This window comes from Diadema setosum, chromosome 13 (assembly GCF_964275005.1).
Source record: "Diadema setosum chromosome 13, eeDiaSeto1, whole genome shotgun sequence".
In the NCBI taxonomy this organism is placed as follows: Eukaryota; Metazoa; Echinodermata; class Echinoidea; order Diadematoida; family Diadematidae; genus Diadema; species Diadema setosum.
The window spans coordinates 27,257,552-27,277,824 of NC_092697.1; the positions used below are offsets into that span (position 1 = coordinate 27,257,552).

Here is a 20,273-nt window from a genome sequence, read left to right on the forward strand (position 1 = left end):
AACAACTAGAACCCGAAGTCCAGATACATCCTTGAAAAAAAAAAAAAAATAGAAACATTTAGATTCATGGAATTGGCTGGAAACAAAATGTTGTTTGCAATCATGTGGGAATTCAAATACAAAGGCAAGTTCATGTAATTTCATAACATTAGATAATACAAATTCTGTATAAGTAGTGGTTAAAAAAAAAAAACCCAAACAAACCTAGGGCAAATGCCAAGCTATATCTCGCTTGCATATCACAATGGTTTGGTAACTTGACACAGCTTTCAAGCTGAGATATGTCATGAAGATCTGAAGATGGTGATATTTTGACCTTTGACATTGTCAGACCTGACCAATATTCAAACCTGACCATCATCTTTCGATACCATGTACACTGTACCTATGGCACCTATTTTAATGGTCATCATAGCTCAAAGCTGTTGAAGATTATTGAAAGTACAGTAAATATCAATACCAGGTATTGTAAGTGAAGAGGATTGAATGTATCAGGTTATTGACCCATTTGATCTCTGACCTTGTCAGACTTCATCAATATTCAAACTTGACTGCCACCTTTAGGTACCAGTATCTTTGTCTTGTACTGGTTCAGTACAAGTACCTGTGGCAGGAGTTTCGTAGCTACACGTGTATAGCTCAGAGCTCTGGAAAGTTATTGAGAGTACTCCACAAGTAAAAGAGTACAGTGCTTATCAGGAGAAGTTCTTTGACCTTTTCACCTTTGCCCTTGTCTGATGACTTCAACCATAATCACACCTGACCGGCATCTTTGGGTGATGTACAATGTAGTTTGAGCTTCATGATCGTAATTCATAGCTTAAAGTTGTGGAATATTGAGAGTAGACTTTGGTACTGTGCTTTGCAGGGAAAGTTCATTAATTGTTGACCTGGATGCATGGCAAAGGTACTGGATGCATGATTTTTCAGCCAATAGGCATCTCGTACCGAGTATGTGAATGCTTGCTTAGTGCGCGTGTACTCTTGCTACAAGTGTGAGAGAACAATTTTACCACTGTGAGGCAGCATGTGGCCTGTAGAAAATCCACACACAATTCTCGACCAATGAAACCACAGGATTCTCGCTACCCATCCTGTAATAGTTGATGTCTTGATTACGCGGAATTCCAATTGATAACACGCAAAACTCTTCTTACCCGACCAACCGCGCGCGAAAAATCAACTGTGCGCCAAAAAAAAAAAATAGTCGCACGAAAATATCCACTTTTACAGTACATGGCATACAGGTACATACGTGCCCACTGCCATTTCAACTTGGTTCTGCCCTGTATTTCTTAAATCATGAAACATATAGTTTAAATGTAATGCTTGTACATGTAGTAGTCTTGTGTAGACTCTCTACTCTGAACAGAGAGGAGAGGGTTCCATGCTTCGATAAAGTCAATAAATATCAATATCATGTAAATCTGTGACCAGTGAATTAAAGTTATATTATTACAAGTTAGATTCGGCAATCATGCACTTAACGGCCGCCTTCTATCACAGTCGATGATTCTATGCGAAAGATCAATCGGCATCTGGCTAGCTTGTCGTCGGGCGTCGGGGCCGGAGATATGTTCCGCGGAGACTGCGTCTGGCTTCACGGAACGCCCTCCCTCCCTCCTCGATCCTCGCCCTCTAAGGTCGAGGACTACCGACCGTAAAAAGCCTTGCCAAAAATGTTATAAAATTCCTCCCGACAGACGGATTTTTCTGTCTAATCATGGTATAGAAGGCAATACACGCTTTAACGTTTACATCACGGACATCATTCGCTCGTTGCTCACTTTTCGCCGATGTGTATACACATTTTATGTATGGATCGACTTGGTTCCACAGGCAGCTCAGCTCAGTTGAAACTGAGCTAGCTTGAGCCGACTACGAATGTGTGCACCTGAATACAGTATAGTAAGGGTACTAGGTCTCGCGCAGGGACCTAATGATCGCGCATAGCGTAACTGCGTATAGCAAGCGATATTACGCGTAGGAATAAGCGCAAAATTTGCCGATACGCCCATGGAATAAACATACATGACTTACCGCCCAACATGAGAAGGAAGCAGGTAAGAAATTTTGATTTCCAACAAATTTTCCACTAAATTTCCAATTTTTTACCTTGTAATTTACCTACCTAACCTTAAAATCTGTTCTAAGGATGTTGTAGCCTAGACGTGTCGTCTCGCTTGTCTCGTTCGTAGTCGATAGAATTCGTAATTTGTTCGATCGATCGTTTACCACGTGACGTCATCATACACAAGAACAATGTATGCTGCCAGCTACGCTGAAATACTCTTAATAAATGTTGTTTTAAGTCAAATTTTAACACAACGATTATATTACAAAGGAATAAATATTTCAGTCTATCGAAGTTGAAGTGTGATTTCAATTTGAATTTGCTTGTGATTTCTTGCGCTAACTTGTGATATATTTGTGACAGGGGAGGGTCATAATGATACTGAAGAAAAATTAGATGAGAGTGTGACAAATGGGTGACGAAAATGAGAGGGTGACGAATGGGTAAGCACACACACAAACACACACACACAAAATATATGTTCATATTTTACTTTTTTCCATTTTATATTACGTGTATATTATTGGTTAAAGTGATTAGAAATATTGTAAGAAAACTTTATAAATGAAAATCATTAACGATTATGAAAATATCAATGATAAAAATAATGATAATAAGAATGATAAAATGATGATGGTGGTGGAAGTGATAATAATAATAATGAAAATGATAATGATGATTTTTTTTCCATAATCTTTTATTGATTCCATATTCAATACAGTGTCATGATAAATCAGATCACATACTGTATCATAGAATCCACGATTCAACAAAACACAATTATAATGAAATCAAACCAAGCTGTACTTTCAGCAGAAACAGTGCATTCGTAAAGAATATACAACGCACCGAAAAAAAAAACAACAACATACACTGCTTACTTACTTTCATTAAAATCAAATGGAGCTGTCCTTTTAGCATGACAGTGCATTCATAAGGAAAAAAAAAGAATCGAGCTGTACTTTCAGCATGACATTGCTTCATAAAAAAAAAGATGATGATTATGATGATCGGTGATGGTGGTGGTGATAATAGTAATAATGATAATAATAATAATAATAACAATAATAATACTGCTGTTGCTTAACAGGGACAAATTTAATATCAAGTGAAAAAATATTCTACGAAAGCCGGAGCACGTTACAGCCGCAGAGAGGGGCAGACACTTTCACGCATGAAACTACAGAGGGCAGCTGCGCGATCTTTACATACCCCGAGAAATTGAACGCATAAAAAAAAGTCCGACATACAAACGGCGACAGCGCACTACTCCGTCATCGTATCATCAGGAGATTTTGGGAGGTGATTTTTCTGCATTTTCGTGATATTCATTGAGAAATTCAGGTACGATTATGGGATAACTTCTATCATAAGAGCATTTCAAATGTTCGTGCGCGATATCTAGACCCCTCAACCATACAAACTCACACATCACAGTGACACAGGATCAGGAGCGAAGCTCCAAACCCCAGGAATTAGGAGGTTCAGTTCATGTCGAATGAAGGAAATTAAGTCTAGCATGCATAAATACGGTGGAAGTAAATTGATAACAAGATTACTTTGACGCACCATACATGATCTGATTTCCCATCTTTCTTTCAGTTGTCCCGCAAATCGCACGATTTCTGTGACATTTGCCCTGAATCGTTCATGATCGACAGACCCTGCCATATTCACGTGTTCACTCGGTTCCTCTGTTTACGTTTCTCTCAATCGTGAACATAACTGCATGCATCAACGTACTGTACTTGTCGGGGAGTATGACATCTTCTTGTAAGCGCCTACCGAAGGCCGCCATGAAAATCAATTTCTCCGCCTTTCGGTTTGTTTAGTGCACCGTCTCTCGCATCCCTCATTAGCATTACCAGACTGTTGCCTGAAAGCATCAAATATGAAATGGTCAAAATTTTATCTAAATCTCAAAGCACAGTAGAATATAGTTTCCTGAGTGCCTTTGCCTTTATCGATTAAAAATGCAGACTGGAAACATGAAATATTCTCTCAAGTGTATTGTTTTTCAATATTTTCTCCCAGTTTTGGAATGCAAAAATGCTATTTATTCAAATATGATATTTTGGATATAATTTCAATTCAGATCTGATGGAAACTTACAAAAACAAAGGATCATGCATTGGTACATTTTGTGATTCCTAACATTACAGTAAACCATCAACATTTTATGTGAATAAACCAAAAAAGTCTGAGTTATTGCTATTTCTTTACACTCAAAAGTGTATGCTAATGATATATACACTGCATTTTCCTCGCTGAGTGACCTAACGCACTCTCTACCGTTTTTAGGATCCCTGAATTAATCAATTATTCGACCAATCAAATCGACGGATTTTGCAGGTCACGAAATGGTCGTTATGACTACGGGGTCAGACTCTGCCTTGATTGCTTGACAGGTGCGTGACAGAATAGCTACCCAGCATGTTCCCCAAAGGGAAAGGTTCTACTGTACCTTCGGACAGTCAAGCGAGGGAAAAGTAAGTATTTTCGTCGTAAATTGCCAAAACAGTCCAAAAAATGAATTCTGCAGTATCGGAAACATAGGGTTTGATACCAAGTTCGGTTAATTTCTGTCCAGAAATAAGGAAAACATCACGTAGTCTTGCGCCTCATCGCGCACCATCTCACAACACAGAGCGTTGTTCGAGACCAGTGTAAAATTCATGAATTTGTCTCATTTCTTTTGTATTTTACAGGTTAGCACTCTATGTATACGAATATTTACTCCATGTCGGGGCACAGAAGACCGCACAGACCTTTCTCTCAGAGGTAGGAATACTAATTTTTCGATATTTAATTTCCGATGTACGATGCCGCTGCGCTGTTTTGTGCGGTACCCCATTGACTTTGTACGCTATCGTATCGCATCGCTTACAAACGCATCGGTGTACTGACTTAGTAGCCCGCCGTGTGCTGCCGCACAGAAATTGCTCTGTCGTAGCACAGCACGCTGCTGCAGTGAGTTTTGTGTATGGCCTATGGCGTGTAGCCACTCGCCCAGTGCCACAGCATTGATGCTCGACTCGCTTGTACGCTCTCCTGCGTATGGAGCACCGTTATGTGTGTAGTGTGTACCTGCCTATGTGAGATGCGTATGTGGGACTAGCAAGTGAGTTGATGATGAACCTAACGAGTTTTTCTTCACTTTCTTTATCCTTTTACAGATAAGGTGGGAGAAGAATATCACATTAGGGGAGCCACCAGGGTTTCTACACTCATGGTGGTGGTGAGTTACCATAATTTCTTTAGTATTCTGTGCTGTTTCATTTTCAAATGAATATCTCATTGCATTGTCCTCCACAAACAAATCCACTTGCCAGGTACTGCCTGGATGTGGACACACTAACTGAATAGTTTTTCACAAGATAACACGATATTTTGAAGTATTGTCCTATGTTAATGAAAGTATACTGGGTTAGGTGTTTTGGTTTTAGTAGCTTGTAGAATGTTTAATTTTGTCGTCATGTAAGGTAATTTGACTTGAGCTATGAAGATTTCATAGGATTCAGTTTGGCTCAGCACTAACCTGCAGGAAACTATAGAGGGCAGTCCTCATACAGATGGGAAAATCCATGGTACTGCATAGAGATGAATTTAGGCGAGTTAGCTTTATGTTCCGGTTCTATAGTAAACACTGCCCAGGGTAGCATTATTCACAGTCTTCTTTTAATTGCTGATAGCAATAAACCTACACACTGCAATTGTTTCTCGCAGTACTTAGTAAACAAGGCAACTCTTGGCTGAAAACAGTATAGGTTATCTACTGTATACTGAATGTGTCCTTTACTTCATAATAATTCAAAAGCTTGCATGGTATTGCATTGTTCATGAAGACCAAAGACAGAAGTATTTGCAGTTTGACAACCTGACTATACCTTTAACAGTTATGTCATTGTTGTGTTTTTATGTTTCCACTTTTTGCCAAACGTGGGAATGTAGACCTGTAAGCCTGAGCAGCTATATTCTTGATAAAGATTGCATTGTTACAGTACCGGAGCATTTACCCGATATGATGTACTTTGTACCTGTATGGTGTGTGTTATCAGTAAATTACCAAATGAATGAGAGATAGTAAATATGTGTATCTCAGATATGATATGATTGAATGAAACACATTTGAATGACAGTGTAACTTGATTAGAATAGATCATGAATTACATGTGTACAATTACATTAACTACAAACTAGTATTGGTGTTCTCAACGTCTGTTGAAATTGATTTTTAGTCTCAAGCTTTGATTAGAACTTTCCTTAAAAAACAAAACAAACTACTTGTACACATTTGTAGTTTTCTGTGTTGGAATATCAAACTGTGTTTTTGTTGCTGTGTTATACATTATATGTTCAAGATGTTTTACCATGGTAGGGACCCTTTTTTCTTTAATTTCCATCAGTTTTGTGTGCATGTGAGGGAGATAGATAGAGAAGCCAAGAGAAAAAACACCCCCTGGTGTACACTGTGTAGGCTATTTTTATATATTTTTTGAATGAATAATATGTCTCTTTCTCCAAACGTCTTATTTTCACGCAGTGTATTTTGGGATTTATATTGTGCGGCTCCGGAGAGGAGAGACACATGCGAACATTCAAGCGAAGCAAAGGCCTTCCATGACTATGTGAGTATTCAGTGGTCCAAACTTCTACAACATACAGGCAACTCCCATTTTAACAGAGTCCTCGGAACTGGCATTTTTTTCCCCATTATATTTGAATTTTGTTATAGCCAAACAAACAATATGAGGATACATAGTTGAGTTCAGGACATGAATTTTACTTCATTGTATCTGAAAATTTGTTAAGCAGAGTGTTATAATGAGAGTGCATTGTATTTGAATGCAGGTACAATTTTGCCACTTTTCCAATTTGTACCAGCTGTATTGACAGAAAACAAAAGGGAGTGATTTGGGCGAGTTCATTTTACTTCTTGTGTCATGTTTTTAAGATTCAAATTGGTATCTACATGCACAGTATGTACACATATGGATGAGACACAATGTTACATCTTGTGTACCTGTGTGTTTTATTTAGTTTTGATTGGAGGAGAATGTGGCAGAAGAGAAAGCTGTGAAAAATCATGATGTGGCAGACATACTAGTAGATTTGAGAGAAAGTGTGAGATAATGTGGCTCTGTATGAAGACATAGATCATGCTTTGAATGTGAGGGACTTGTTTTGACGCTGTATTGTGGAGTGTTTTCGTTGGGGTTATCTGGCCTTGTTTCTTTTAAAAGTCCTCTGAAATTTTGTAAACCACACTATGCCCATTGGCAACAACAACAAATGTACAGCAAAATATGATTTATCTCAATTTTTTGATAAGAAATCAACTTCTCGTCGTGAAGCATGTCTGAGTACAGTACCTTTACAATCTTTGTACAACAGTGTGCTTGCTTTATTTAGAGCAAAAATTGAACACACCACATCATTGACAAACATTAGCCACATTTGGTTCATCTTGATATTTGGAAACATCTGCATTAAGTCAGACTTTGCGTTTCACTCATTGGAGCAACACATTTTAGGTTACTTTTTGCAAGTGGGCTTGTGAAAATATAGGTCTGTGTCCATGATAATAATGAATAGATTAATGGGCAAAATCTTTGATCGAATGAGAAATTAGATAAACACTGAGTGGTAGTAGGAAACATTGTCAAGTGTCACGACAAAGCTACCAAAATAGAGGTGCCCATTGAACACAATTCTGCTTTGCATATCAGTGAATTACACTTGTATAAATCTATGCTACCTCAACAGGGCCCTAAATTTGACAAAATTTCCTCATCCCATAGCAAACCAAGTTTATGGTAGAAGCTGATGAACCCATGCATTACATGGTTTGCTCGACTTTATGTGTTGTCATGTATACTTTGCTCCAGTTTTGGCGCTGATATAAAAAGAGTACATTCTGTTTCTTTCAGTATTACAACCAGATCTCTTGGTGCAATGCACTTTTTTTCTTTTTTTTCTTTTTTACTTTTTTTACTCCCACGCCCATGGTTCAGAGAGCTGGTTTGTTTACTGATATTCAAATTGTCTGCATAAATGTACATACTTCAGTTCACAGTACATTGAGCAAGTTTTGTTTCTTACAAGCAGAAAGTATGCCCATCTGATGGTATACAACAGCCAGCACATTGTGCACTGCAGGTTGTGTGTAGAAATCATTCATCTAGTACATGTGAACTGAATGCTGGTAGCTTTTTGTTAGGTTTCCTCGGGCAAAATGTCATAACTGATATTACTCCACCCAAGCATAATTTTTCTGAAAGTAAATTTGTCCAAATTTTCATAGCATGGCAATCCTTTTTGGTTTATTTTCCCAATGATGAGAAATGTATGCCTTTATTAGTTTAGAAAATAATATTTGGTAACATTACATTCATTTAAAAAAGCATAATTTGTGTTCATATACTTTTTTGGGGGCAATAATTACCATATCGTAGTAGTTATCAGAGATATGTGTGTTTACGAAGGAGATTGAGAGAGAATAGGGAAGAAATGCAGTAAAAAATCCTGTATTCAACCCAAGCACCAAAGTTTATCACAGTCATGTGAAAGCCAACATCTCTACTGAATAAACTGCACCAATGTACTGTACATTCTAAATCCCCTGTCTGTACAAAAGAAGCAGATTTGTTGTGGGTGTGGCGTACATGTACCTATCGAGTCATTCTATGACCAGGTCTGCCCTGATGGGTAGGTGATATGGGTAAAGTGTGGCACTGACTGCTGTGTCCACTTTTATTTCTGTGATGTACCCTTTTCTAATTATGCCATTTTCCATTGAAAGCTTTGAGTAACACATAGGTAAAGTTGAATAGATCTATAGACAGATAGAGAGAAGAGAGAGATACACCATAATAAATATGACTGTTCATATTGATAGGGAAGTGATACTGTGAGTGCCTAGTGCAGATAAAACACTGTTTGTGTGAAATCTCCCAAAGGAAATTGACCTCTTAGAAGTAATTCTCTTGAAAGGAATTTGGAGATCAAAGCAACAGAGAACAGAGAAGATAAAAAATTGACATTCATGAAGAACAAAATGTCAGTCAGCTATCTTCCGTGACATTTATTGGGGACCACCAAGAGTTTGTGCTTGTCTAGTGAGGGTTTCTTTTCAGTTGGTCTCATTCTCATTGGTCTTGCACAAAACGAAGCAGAAGAAAACCCTCAAATCCTACTCAAATCTATCTATCTCTCTTTATCTAGAGATATCATCTGTTGGAGTATTATGAATGAATGAAATTGTAACTTTTTCCCCCCTTCATGTAGTGGACAGGCAGTGATAAAAAAGTGCATCCTCTTACAGTGTAACAGTAATGAAATTATCATATTTATATTATGCATGAACACAGAAGTACTTTTTGTAAATGATGTCACAAATGGCTAACCATGAAGTCGGCTGACCTTGAAGCTGGCTGACTATGAAGTTGACTGACCATAAAGCTTTGTTTAAGGGACCCCTCCTGTGCCTTCATAAAAAAAAACCAAACAAACAAACAAACAAACAAAAACAATAAAAAACAAAACAAAACAAAACAAGACAAAAACAAACTACTTGACCATTTTTCAGTAGGGACCTGATGTACATATGTCACTCTCATCTGAAGTTAGTTTCCACCCATTTTGAACTCGGGTTTGTGTGTATTTGTTTTCATTTATTGAAAGTGAATCGCTTCCATGGGATAGTTTCCTTTGAGTGATGATTAATTACTTGTGAGTCATCAAACCGTGTTGAAATATAATCATAGGTCAGGCTATATGAGAGAAGATTTGAAGACTTCAAAATTTACTTGTCATTCATGAAAAAACAAACCTTGATGATAAACTTATTGGACAATAAACAGAGGTTTATTACAACTGTAGCATGGTTTTTATTTCTGAGTTCAAGAAAGAATACTGTCCAAAACCTAGGATGCAGGGTGGTCCACAACTTGAAATTTAAGCATGTTGCAAGCTCAGAATCTGAGAATATTGCAGAAATTATATGTATCGTGAGCACGTAGTACGCAATATATCGCGGCTTTATTGTGCTGCTTACGTTCAGTGTTGTTCTCTCTCATGTTTTGCACACAAATATATAAGTACCAAGTAGTTTGATTTTCTTATGTTTGCACATGTTTTTCACATGTTTGACTACATTTTGTTTTGAGCTTGTTGCAAATTCTTGAGGATGTTGCATAGCATGTTGCTGGCTTTTGAGGATGTTGCACAAGAATTTTAGCATGTTGCAGCGACATGCTAAAACCCCTCGTGGACTACCCCGGGATGTACAGTGTACTCCCTGCTGTATAGTGTTCAATCAGTCCATGCGGTCACCTAAGTTTATTTCGAAAAGAAAGTATGTCATTTGATGATACTGATTTCATTTTTTAGATGCCCTGTTTGAAATCTGTCTAACTGCTACCCTTCTGTATTCACAAGGCACATACATGAAATGATTCAAAATTTTCAGGCATGTGTTAGTATTAATAATATCTGGAAAACATGGAAAAATGAAAAGTAAATATATCAGAAAGGAACAACAAACTTGAATGCAAAGTTTTTATACAGTCTGTTTATTTTTATTTAAATCTCGGGTGTCTATATTATATGAAATCATGTCTTTGACAAGGAAAGTGGGTATTTTAGATAGACATCTTGACACATTTGATGCACCAGCATTTTGCATGAATGCCTTACTGACTGAAGACTAACTTTCTTTTAAGTGAATAATTATGGTCTATTGCATATAATATTTTTAATTAATTGTACATAAATTCAACATATTACATTGTACATATAAATATGCTCAGGCATTGTGTAACCATTTACCAAATGTGATGTATTTGGGAGTTTTCTTTCAGCAAAAATGTTGTGTTTATCTGAGCAGCCATGACTTGGGCAGTAAATGTAAATTATTGTCTTCGAATTAGATGCCTTGGTTCATAATGCAATGTCTCTTACAGGCGACTGTGTTTAAGACTGTACACTAGAAAATATAACCCCACCGTATGTGCGTACATATAATCAATTTGCTGAAAGTTGGCGTCCTCTTCGCCAATACGTATAGCCCTGCAAGCGCTGTTGGAACACAGTGCAGCTCTGCAACTGAGGAAAATGCTTCATTTATCATGTTATGCTACACATTGCCGGGATGCACGACTCCTATTCCTGCCCCTGCGAGGCCCCCCAAGAAATTTCTGACAGAGAGTCACATATACTTAGGACAGTAGGTAAGCAGCCAGTACCACTGCGAGGGGGTTCATGATGAGTGTAACTTAAAGGTGCATGTCAGCCTGTATGCAGTAAATGAATCTCTATTCAGGTCATAATAGTTCCATACTTTGCAGAGCAAATCAATCTATGAAGAGACTCCGATGAGTCTGTGGCATATGATTCTTGCTAGATTATAAAATGATCAGTTTGCAGGGAAGAACAAAGCTATAGCCTTCCCCCAACCCCCCCCCCCCAAAAAAAAAAAAAAAATACACACTTTGTCTGTAGATATCCTATGAAGCGGCTGAGCTAATACACTGTATATCAAGATCCTTTAGTTCTTATTGCTACTAGCATTCAGTGTCTTTGGCACTTTGGCACCTAATAGATGAAAAGAAAAGATTTAAATTAGTGGTATGGATATATGTCCCACACTCTTAAACATATTATTCCACAGTCACACATTAGCTGAATACAAAAAAAAAAAAAAAAAAAGTGTGCATAGTTAAAATGTGATATGGCATTTGATGAGGAATATTTGGAGTTCTCTCTCCTTCCTTATAGAGGGGGTTTTCCCATTATAACAGCCAACACTGTGAAAACTGCAGACTGCTATCACTACTACTACTTCTACTGTTGCTCATTCTGTTGCTAATTGCTTGCTGTCATTTACTCCTGTTGTGAGATGTTTACATTTGAAATCTGCGTACCACATTTTGTAACATTTTGTGTACGATTTGTTAGCGCAAAGCTGATTTATTTGAATAGGCTACTAGACATAGTTTTCCAAGCCCATTCCTCCAATCCAACGCCAATGTGTCTTGAATAAATAGCTGGCCGTGTTCGACTGAGTGGCGTGTTACTGGTTGGTCCAGGCCCCCATCAAGGCCACTTGTTGCGCCAGATCAGAATTAGCAGAATTAGTGCTAATGTGCGTGCATTACCACCAAATGAGCATTAACTTCGCTATGCGGGTTTCTATGTAGGATTAATGGCCCGCTGTGTGTTCTAGGTTGGTGCTCAGATGTACGTTCAATTAAATACTGTGTGCGACCTATGCAGGGGAGAAGAGCTCACACTGGGTTTTGTGATTTTCCTTACAGTCTCTAGCGCATAAAACAGATTTGTGTATAGGATCTTGTTTATTCCATAGTGATTCGATACCTACAGTTGCACATGCTGTGATTAAAAAATCAGAAATTTTCGAAACTGCGGACATGTCAAGCATGATCATTATAAAATGCTAATTAGTAGAGATACATTGTAAGCTTTGCAAATATTTGACAGTAGCACCTATTACCTTGACTTTCATACATGGTATATTCAAAGAGATCTTGTGAATCTTCTGTTGTAAATGAAATAGTGATATTGGTCACAGCCACAGAATACAAAGCTGTGCATCTATGCAAATTAGATGAAGTGGTGGTACCGTGCCTGCACAGTCTCCCATCGGTCTGCATGCAACTCTTCATGTAATTTCCTCCTTTGCATTCGAAGGAAAAGAGCAAATCACATCCTTGGCAACAAATTATTAGTAAAGTTGTGATAATGAGCAACAATCGGTTTTGAAATTGTGCAGGAGAGGGATTCATTGTTGAATCATCAGTCAAAGACACAATTTTTTGCACCAAACTATCTTTTTTTTCTTGACAGAAAACACTGAGAAAGTTCTCAGGATGACATACTGTAAAACCAAAAATGTTTTCGTGACAGATCCAAGATCCGCAAAATCAAAATGCACACGAAAGATCTTGTGTACACTATGCACTGAATGCCAGTGATAACTAACAAAAATTTCATGCTGCCAAAAAGGCTGTTGGCTCCAATTCATGAAAATTTCACGCCGCAAATATTTCTGGTTTCACAGTAGTCACATCTCATTTTTTTTTTGCTGCAACCCATATCCCCATTTTGTGGAGTAGTGACTCAGTGAAGGTGTTACTCTTCTGTTTGTTTCAATTTTGCTGTATAGGTATTTCTGTAAAAGTGGATATTTCTGTGCGACTAATTTTTCACGTTTGGCCGGATAATAAGAATTTTGCATGTTTTTGATTCCTCGGAATCAAGACATCAACTGCTGGAACATACAATTGTATGACAAGCAAAAATATTCGCGTGCTTTTATTTTCGCGCCAGTTTCTGATTGCGCGAAATGTGCGAAAATTTCAACACCGCGAAAATTTCCACTTTTACTGTAAGCTGAACACAGAGTGGAGATTTCCTTTAACTCTTTGTGTGCTTTGAGTGCAGATTGGCTCAGGAAACCCTATAGCCTTATACCACACTGTAAAATATCCCTGATACAGAAAGGCCCAAATTCATGAAGGTGGTACAAACGAAACCATGGTTTAAACCATGGACAAAAACCATGGAGCGCCAAGTGTCGCACTGAAGATTTTGTTTAGAAATTGGTCATTTCGTCAACAAAATGACCGTTTCGTTAACAAAATTATCATTTCGTGGATGAAATGTTCATTTAGTCACAAAATGTTGTCATTTCGTTACAAAACAGTCATTTCCTCCACGAAATGACTGATTTCCTAACGAAATATTCCATGTGATACTTGGCGCTCCATGGTTTTTGTCAATGGTTTAGACCATGGTTTCATTTGTACCACCTTTGTGAATTCGGGCCAAAGGGTTTAGTTTTAACAGGACCTGAAATACCTAGAGATTAAATGATGGCAGTGAATGAAGTACAAATGTAATCTTGGTTGTACTACTGGTGTACAAGACTGTAGACTAGAATTTAGAAACAAAAAAGGGTTACTAACACTGCCATTCAAGGTGTAGCAGAAGTCGTGCGTGCTCAAGCACAATTCAATATTCATTCTTGTATACGTAGGTGAGATGGCATGAACAACTGGCATGTGAATAGCTATTCTGTTGCTTCAGCGTGATAGCAGCACTTCTCTTTGTTCAAAGATATGTTTTCATTGGCTTCAGTGCGGTATTTTTGTTGAATGATACGCTCTGTTCACATTTCCCTCATCAAACACAATTAACCATTATCTTTGGATGAGTTTTTTTTTTTTTTTGGTTCTCTTTTGGGGTGTGTCTATTCATGTATGATATATATTCACGACTACAAAACATGATGGTTGCCAAGAACAGCTATGGCAGCCTGTGACTTGCTAGAGGAATGCAACAGAAGGGTCAACCACACATTTTTTTTTTTTTCACAATCATGCGAATAGGCCTTATTACAATTTTAGAAAGGATGTTTGCCTGAAAATTTAAGAATACTGGAACAAAATACTACAAATGAGTACACCGTAATGAAAGTTTGCACCGACTTCTGTGCGGTGATAATGCCTTGAATCCTCGCATTACACTTGTATGTCTATTCACATGAGTGGAGAGCCATCTTTAGTTCCGCATCGAGGCTGACCCATTCGATGCCAAGTTTGATGAATTGTAGACTTTCAATTCTTTCTTTATTTTTTGAGCCTGTGTCTGACTCTAATCGGTGCTGCTGTCTTGATTCAAGTTCCGCAGAAAACATTTTCCCCAGAGGATAGAAACTTCCTAAAAGTTTTATGAGGACAGTCTTATTGTTTTGATACCAGTTCATGATAGATTGTATTACTGGCTGATACTAATCTATATAACAGGGGTGCATTTGACTTTGAACTTCAGCACCATTAGTTGTAACAACATTGTCTTTGTCAGATTAAATTGTGGGTAACTCTTTCAGAATACTGGTTTTGATTGTTTAATTTTCTTATTTTTATGTACAAGAAGTTGCAAGTGTATCAATGAAACTCATGCTCTTTGAGGCAGGTTTACTTTTTATATTTTCCCTTTTTGTTCAAAATCTGTGCCATTAGTAAGTTGTAAATCAGCCTGTTTTGTCAGTAAATTATGAAAACTCATTTTGTTTCATGGGGAAAACTAGGACCCTTTTGAAATCTTAAGTAGCAAGATAGTCTCAATTTGTTAGATATGAGCCTTCAAGTACCACCCATGTGAGATGCCATCATATACATGTATATATTTTTTTTTTTTGGAAAAGCAATTTTGAAGGATATTGTGAGATTCTCTTACCTAGGAAAGCAGAAGATATAGCTGTCCATGCTGAGGCAAGTATTTTTTGCTAGCCACAAATAAGAGCCAGTGCAGTAGCTACGTTGTTGTAGGTGTATCTCAAACCAAGAACCTGAGATTCATCCCGTAGATAATGTACACATAATTCTACATTTTCAAAATCATTGTAGTGTGGTCACAAATTCACTACATAGTGCGTGTGCCAAAAGACCTGAAATGCACTATTACATACCTGTTTCTTATACATTGTAGTGATTTAATAGTGAAGTGCTGCAAAGATTTTGTTGATGCCTGACAAAAAGTCATACAAGGTATAGTTGGCAAAGAATGTTTGATAAATGCTGACATTTTTTTTAAACTACATTGTAAAAAGGTGGATGAAAGAAGAAAGACCCCCCCCTCCCCCAACATATCTAGAGAAACTATTGTGTGAACTTGCTGTGGAGTCAGTGAACTTTCTGGTCTTCACTGAAATAGCATCAGGTCAGTGAGAAGGGCCAAACCCTTAGTTTGGAGTCAAGGTCGTACTCCCAATTCTGGTAGCATTTTCCCTTCATTGTTGGTCCTTTACTTTTTCATTGTATGATGATGTTTCATTGGGTTTCCCTCATCCAAGGTAACAGACAAAAACCATTAACTCGACATATCCAGTGGACTGTGACGATGTCAACGTGATAGCGTTGTCGTGGAGACTAACAAAAACTTACTGGCAGTCCATTCAAGTTGATAAGTCAGTGGTTCTGGAAGTATTGTGACTATGGGATATCCGTCCTTTTTACTATCCTCTTTTTTTTTCTTTCTTTCTTTTTCTCTTGGTATCTGGTCCCAAGAGCTGCAGTTCTTTATGTATTATTCTGGTTGCAGCAGTTGAAGGCCAGCTTGTGGTTTTTGCATTTGTATTTTTTCTTTATTTCTTAAGTTTCGTGTTTGTGGCATCCAAGACCACATCTGGCTGTCCTTTTGAGAAAGGAGTAGCAGCATCACCCCCTTTCTTTGTTGTCAGAGTTGGCTATCTTCCCCTTTCTATTCATAGACGAGAAAAACTGCAGATAAAGTGCAAAGTTAGTTAAAAACACAGGAGGGAAAAGTTCAGTCAACTTGAATATCTAGACCCACACAAAGCAGTGGCAAAACATTTGATTCTAAATGGAATGTCTTGCAGTGATTGTGCTCTAGAAATGGTGTTTGGAAGAGCAAATCTATTATAAACATATAAAAAATAATTGTATTAATTTGAATAGTATAGGAATTGTAACAACTTCCTTTAAAAATGTAAGCACTTTGCAATGATTATGGTCCTGTAATGATTTACAAAGGAAATAATTGCTCCATTTAATCAGTTAAATAGGTTGGAATGGAATTTTTTTTTTTTATGATTATGATTTTGTAATAATTTAGAAAGGAATTATTTCTTTGTGTAGTAAATTCAAAAAGTTCAGATGGAAGATGTGTTTTTTCTTTTTTAATTCAATAAAAATTTATTGAATGATGACATAATTGTTGCATTTAATTTACATACCCATATGATATGATAAGGCATTTTGAAATATGCTTGTAGCTCGGACCTGCCCATGCCAACCACTGCCAACTACACATCTCCACTCCCTGAGTCAACTGTCGTAGGAGCTGCGCAGTGACAAGGCCTCCCAGTCGACTCGCGACAAGAGTTGGTAAATGCAACAGCTCAAGAAAAGCGATTGGAAAGGCATTGGCATCCATGTGTTTAGAGTTGGCTGGTATTGAGATGTGTTTCAAGCATCGGAAAGGTCATAACACAGCCTTTACTCGGATGTTCTTTAGGCAATCTCCGGAGGTGAAACATTGGGTAACATTCCACAGATAATTATCAAAATACGATGCGAATGATGAGTGCACTGTCTTAACAGGTGCTGCTTGTGGAAATTCTCTGGGTACATTACCATACTCGTAAACTCTGCATCCCTGGCCAGTTCGATACTCGGGAGATGTTTCAATGCATATGTCGGTGTTGCAGTAACATACATCGTACATGTGTATAGCTACTGTGAACATGCGTAATAGCACAGGCTTTTATTATCTGAAAAGATATTTGAATTACTGTTTTCTTCTTTAAAATTTCTTAAGGATGTCATTTAAGTAATATAAATGTAATAAATCATGAAATCAGCAATATATTGTTTACAACCAGAATTGGAAGCTGGGTACTATTCGACAGATGTACAGCTGTAACATGAAGTGCGCGCTGGAATCTACCCTGGATGGTGTAGGGTAACAGACAGGAGGGAATTTTCTCTGGGTGTCCTTTGAGAAAGCTACCCTGAGTTCCGTGGTCTGGTGAGGTGGGGGTGTCCTGATATTTTGTACAAATTAATACATTAATTGACCCACAAGAAAGTTGAAAATTATTGTTCAAATGTCCAAAAAGTGTAAAAACTTGTGAGTGACCATATTTGCCTCACTCAATTGACCCAAGACAGTGATGTTAGAATAGGCTCTTGTGAAAACCAGTGACCAACATGATGATATTAACTGTGGACAGAGAGGGCTCACATAATTTTCAAAACTCTTTTGGAAAAAGTGTGTCATCATCCATTTGACCATCATTAGACAACTCAGCAAAGTTTGACAGTTTTGAAATTGACCTGTTGTATTATCAGATGTTATCTGTAGATTAGGTGAAAGATACGGTTAGCAGTGTGCTGCAAACTCATTTGCCTGCTTATTGTAAAACAAGGAATGTTTGCATGCATTTTAATTTCACAAGTTTTATGAGAGCCAAGAAATTAAAATGAGCATGAAAGTTTTTGTCTCCATTGAATGCATTGAATGCCCAGGACAAATTCACCAAAATTTCATGCCACAAAAAAGGCTCTCGAAGCCCTTGCTCAAATGCCCGTTTCAGTGTTTGGGCAAGTAGGAATATGTACTGTAAAATAAGGAATGTTTGCTTGCATATATTAATCTCATGAATGTCGCGAGAGCCAGGAATTGCGAAATAAAAATGCACGTGAAAGTTCTTGTCTAACCTGATTTATGCATTGAATGTTAGAGGCAGCTTGCAAAAATTTCATGCCACGAAAAAGGCCGATGGCTCCAATTCACGAAAATTTCATGCTGCGAAAATATTGTGTTTTACAGTAATCATGTCTGATTTTTGTAATTCCTTGATGAAGGTTGTTTAACTGTAGTTTGCATTTCTGTGGATTCATTGATGTGAATGTCAAACTCTTGGATATGAGAAGTCACTCACAAGAACTGGATGTTGTTATTCATAACCTTTCAAGGGCCAGAGTTATCACATTGTTTTCTTTTTTTTTTTTTACCATACAGAACACTGAAAACGAAATGAATTTGGGTGTATCGCTAATGCATATCTCCCGAATTTTGTCGCATAAAATTCAAGATTAGAGGGTAATGCAATGCTTAAACTGGATGCTTTGTATCCTGTCGTGTTTAACAAAACAAGAGTTCAAATATGAGACGAAGTGAAAGTTGGGTACACCGAAGTATACATTGATATCTTGGGGAGTAGAATGCAAGAGTTACAGGGGGAACTACAGTGCAAGGGTTACATGATCAGTCTATGGTGCTGAGCGCATTTGCCTGTAATCAGGACAAAAACCAGTGGTTATTGTACTGACTTTGTTAGTTGATATTCCTCAGCAGCGAACTCCAAGAGCTGTCGATAGTGCTGGTTTTGTGCCCAGGGGCCTTTATGCCTTCAGTTTCACCCCATTCCCCCCCCCCCCCCCCCCCCCTTTACCCTGTTTGATATGAGTTTGAACTGCTGCCACTGCACAAAGCACCACCCTCCTTGCAGGCTCCATGGGGGTTAGGTTAGGTCACTGATGGGGGTCAGAGCCAGCTACCCAACATGAGACAAGTTTGGCGGGTTACCCCAGGGGAGTTCCTGACTCTGACCTTTGACCCCTTGCGGTCGAGTGTCCCAGTTTCTTTTTCTCCAAGCAGAAGGGGGAAGATGTTGGGAGCGATGTTTGGGCATTCTTCAGTGTAACAAAGCAAAGGGGTAGGTAGTAGGGTTCACTACCAAGCTCCTCCTAATTCAAGGAAGGGATGACTTCCAAAGTAAGACTCTCTCATGTCAGTGGGCTGCGGTGCTGGGGACAATTGTTGTCAGCCTTTGACCTTTGGTGTAATCTTGTGGCTTGTCTTTAGTTCACTTCTCTGGCCAGCAGTATTGCTGTAGGAACAGGACGCTGGCCATGGTGAAAAACACAAACGTGAACAGCCAATTTATGTGTTGATACGTGGAAATGCTTTCCTATGTTAACACATATGTTCACACATTGTGACCATGAAATGATCTTTAACATTCTCATTTCTGATATCACAATGTCAGTATTATGAGGAATGGTACAGCTGTACATGATCCTGATCTCGGCCAGTATTGAGAATCTTTTAGGCTTCTCTGCTTTTGGTGGTAAAGGATGTTAAAACTCATCCCTGGAGACAGTGTAAAGTAATTGCCTGTACAGACAAGTACCAGATATATAGGTCTATTTATTGCTGTACTGATGGAATGTGTCATATTTTCCTCATCTGTACTGCTTGGCATTTTTCAGGTGGTCAGGTGTTCTTTCTGTCATATGGCCAAATAGGCGATCGGCCAATTAAACAGTGGAAATGTATTTTTAGAAACCACTCCTACTGCTCTCCCTCTTCTGTTTACACAGTTGTGTGGAGCTGGCATAACCAACTTTGTAGGTCTACTACGTCATCTTTGTTTTATTATTATTCTATTTTTTGTGGGTTCCAGTTGAATGCATGACGTGACATCATATTCCTAGGTCAGCCTTTTTTGTTGTTGTATAAATCTGTGTTTGCATTGTCTTTATCTTTGTATGAATGGCTACAGCAGTGGAGCAGGTTTCCCAGTTCCATATCAGGTGTATCTTATGGGGAGAGGAAGGACCAAAAACAAGAAAAGAAGAAGAAGGAA

General features: G+C 38.1%; 1 protein-coding gene across 5 annotated transcripts in view; it reads left to right on the plus strand.

The window, feature by feature from the left end:
• Window positions 1–4,479: 4,479 nt before the first annotated feature.
• The window catches only part of LOC140236666 (single-stranded DNA-binding protein 3-like), a 176,051-nt gene continuing 160,257 nt past the window's right edge, over window positions 4,480–20,273 (plus strand). For all 5 annotated transcript variants that reach the window (XM_072316586.1, XM_072316588.1, XM_072316587.1 and 2 more), the window contains exons 1-4: window positions 4,480–4,563; window positions 4,783–4,855; window positions 5,251–5,312; window positions 6,618–6,702. In XM_072316586.1, coding sequence (XP_072172687.1) covers window positions 4,508–4,563; window positions 4,783–4,855; window positions 5,251–5,312; window positions 6,618–6,702 — 276 coding nt within the window. In that variant the 5' untranslated portion in view covers window positions 4,480–4,507. The remainder of the gene's footprint in view (window positions 4,564–4,782; window positions 4,856–5,250; window positions 5,313–6,617; window positions 6,703–20,273) is intronic.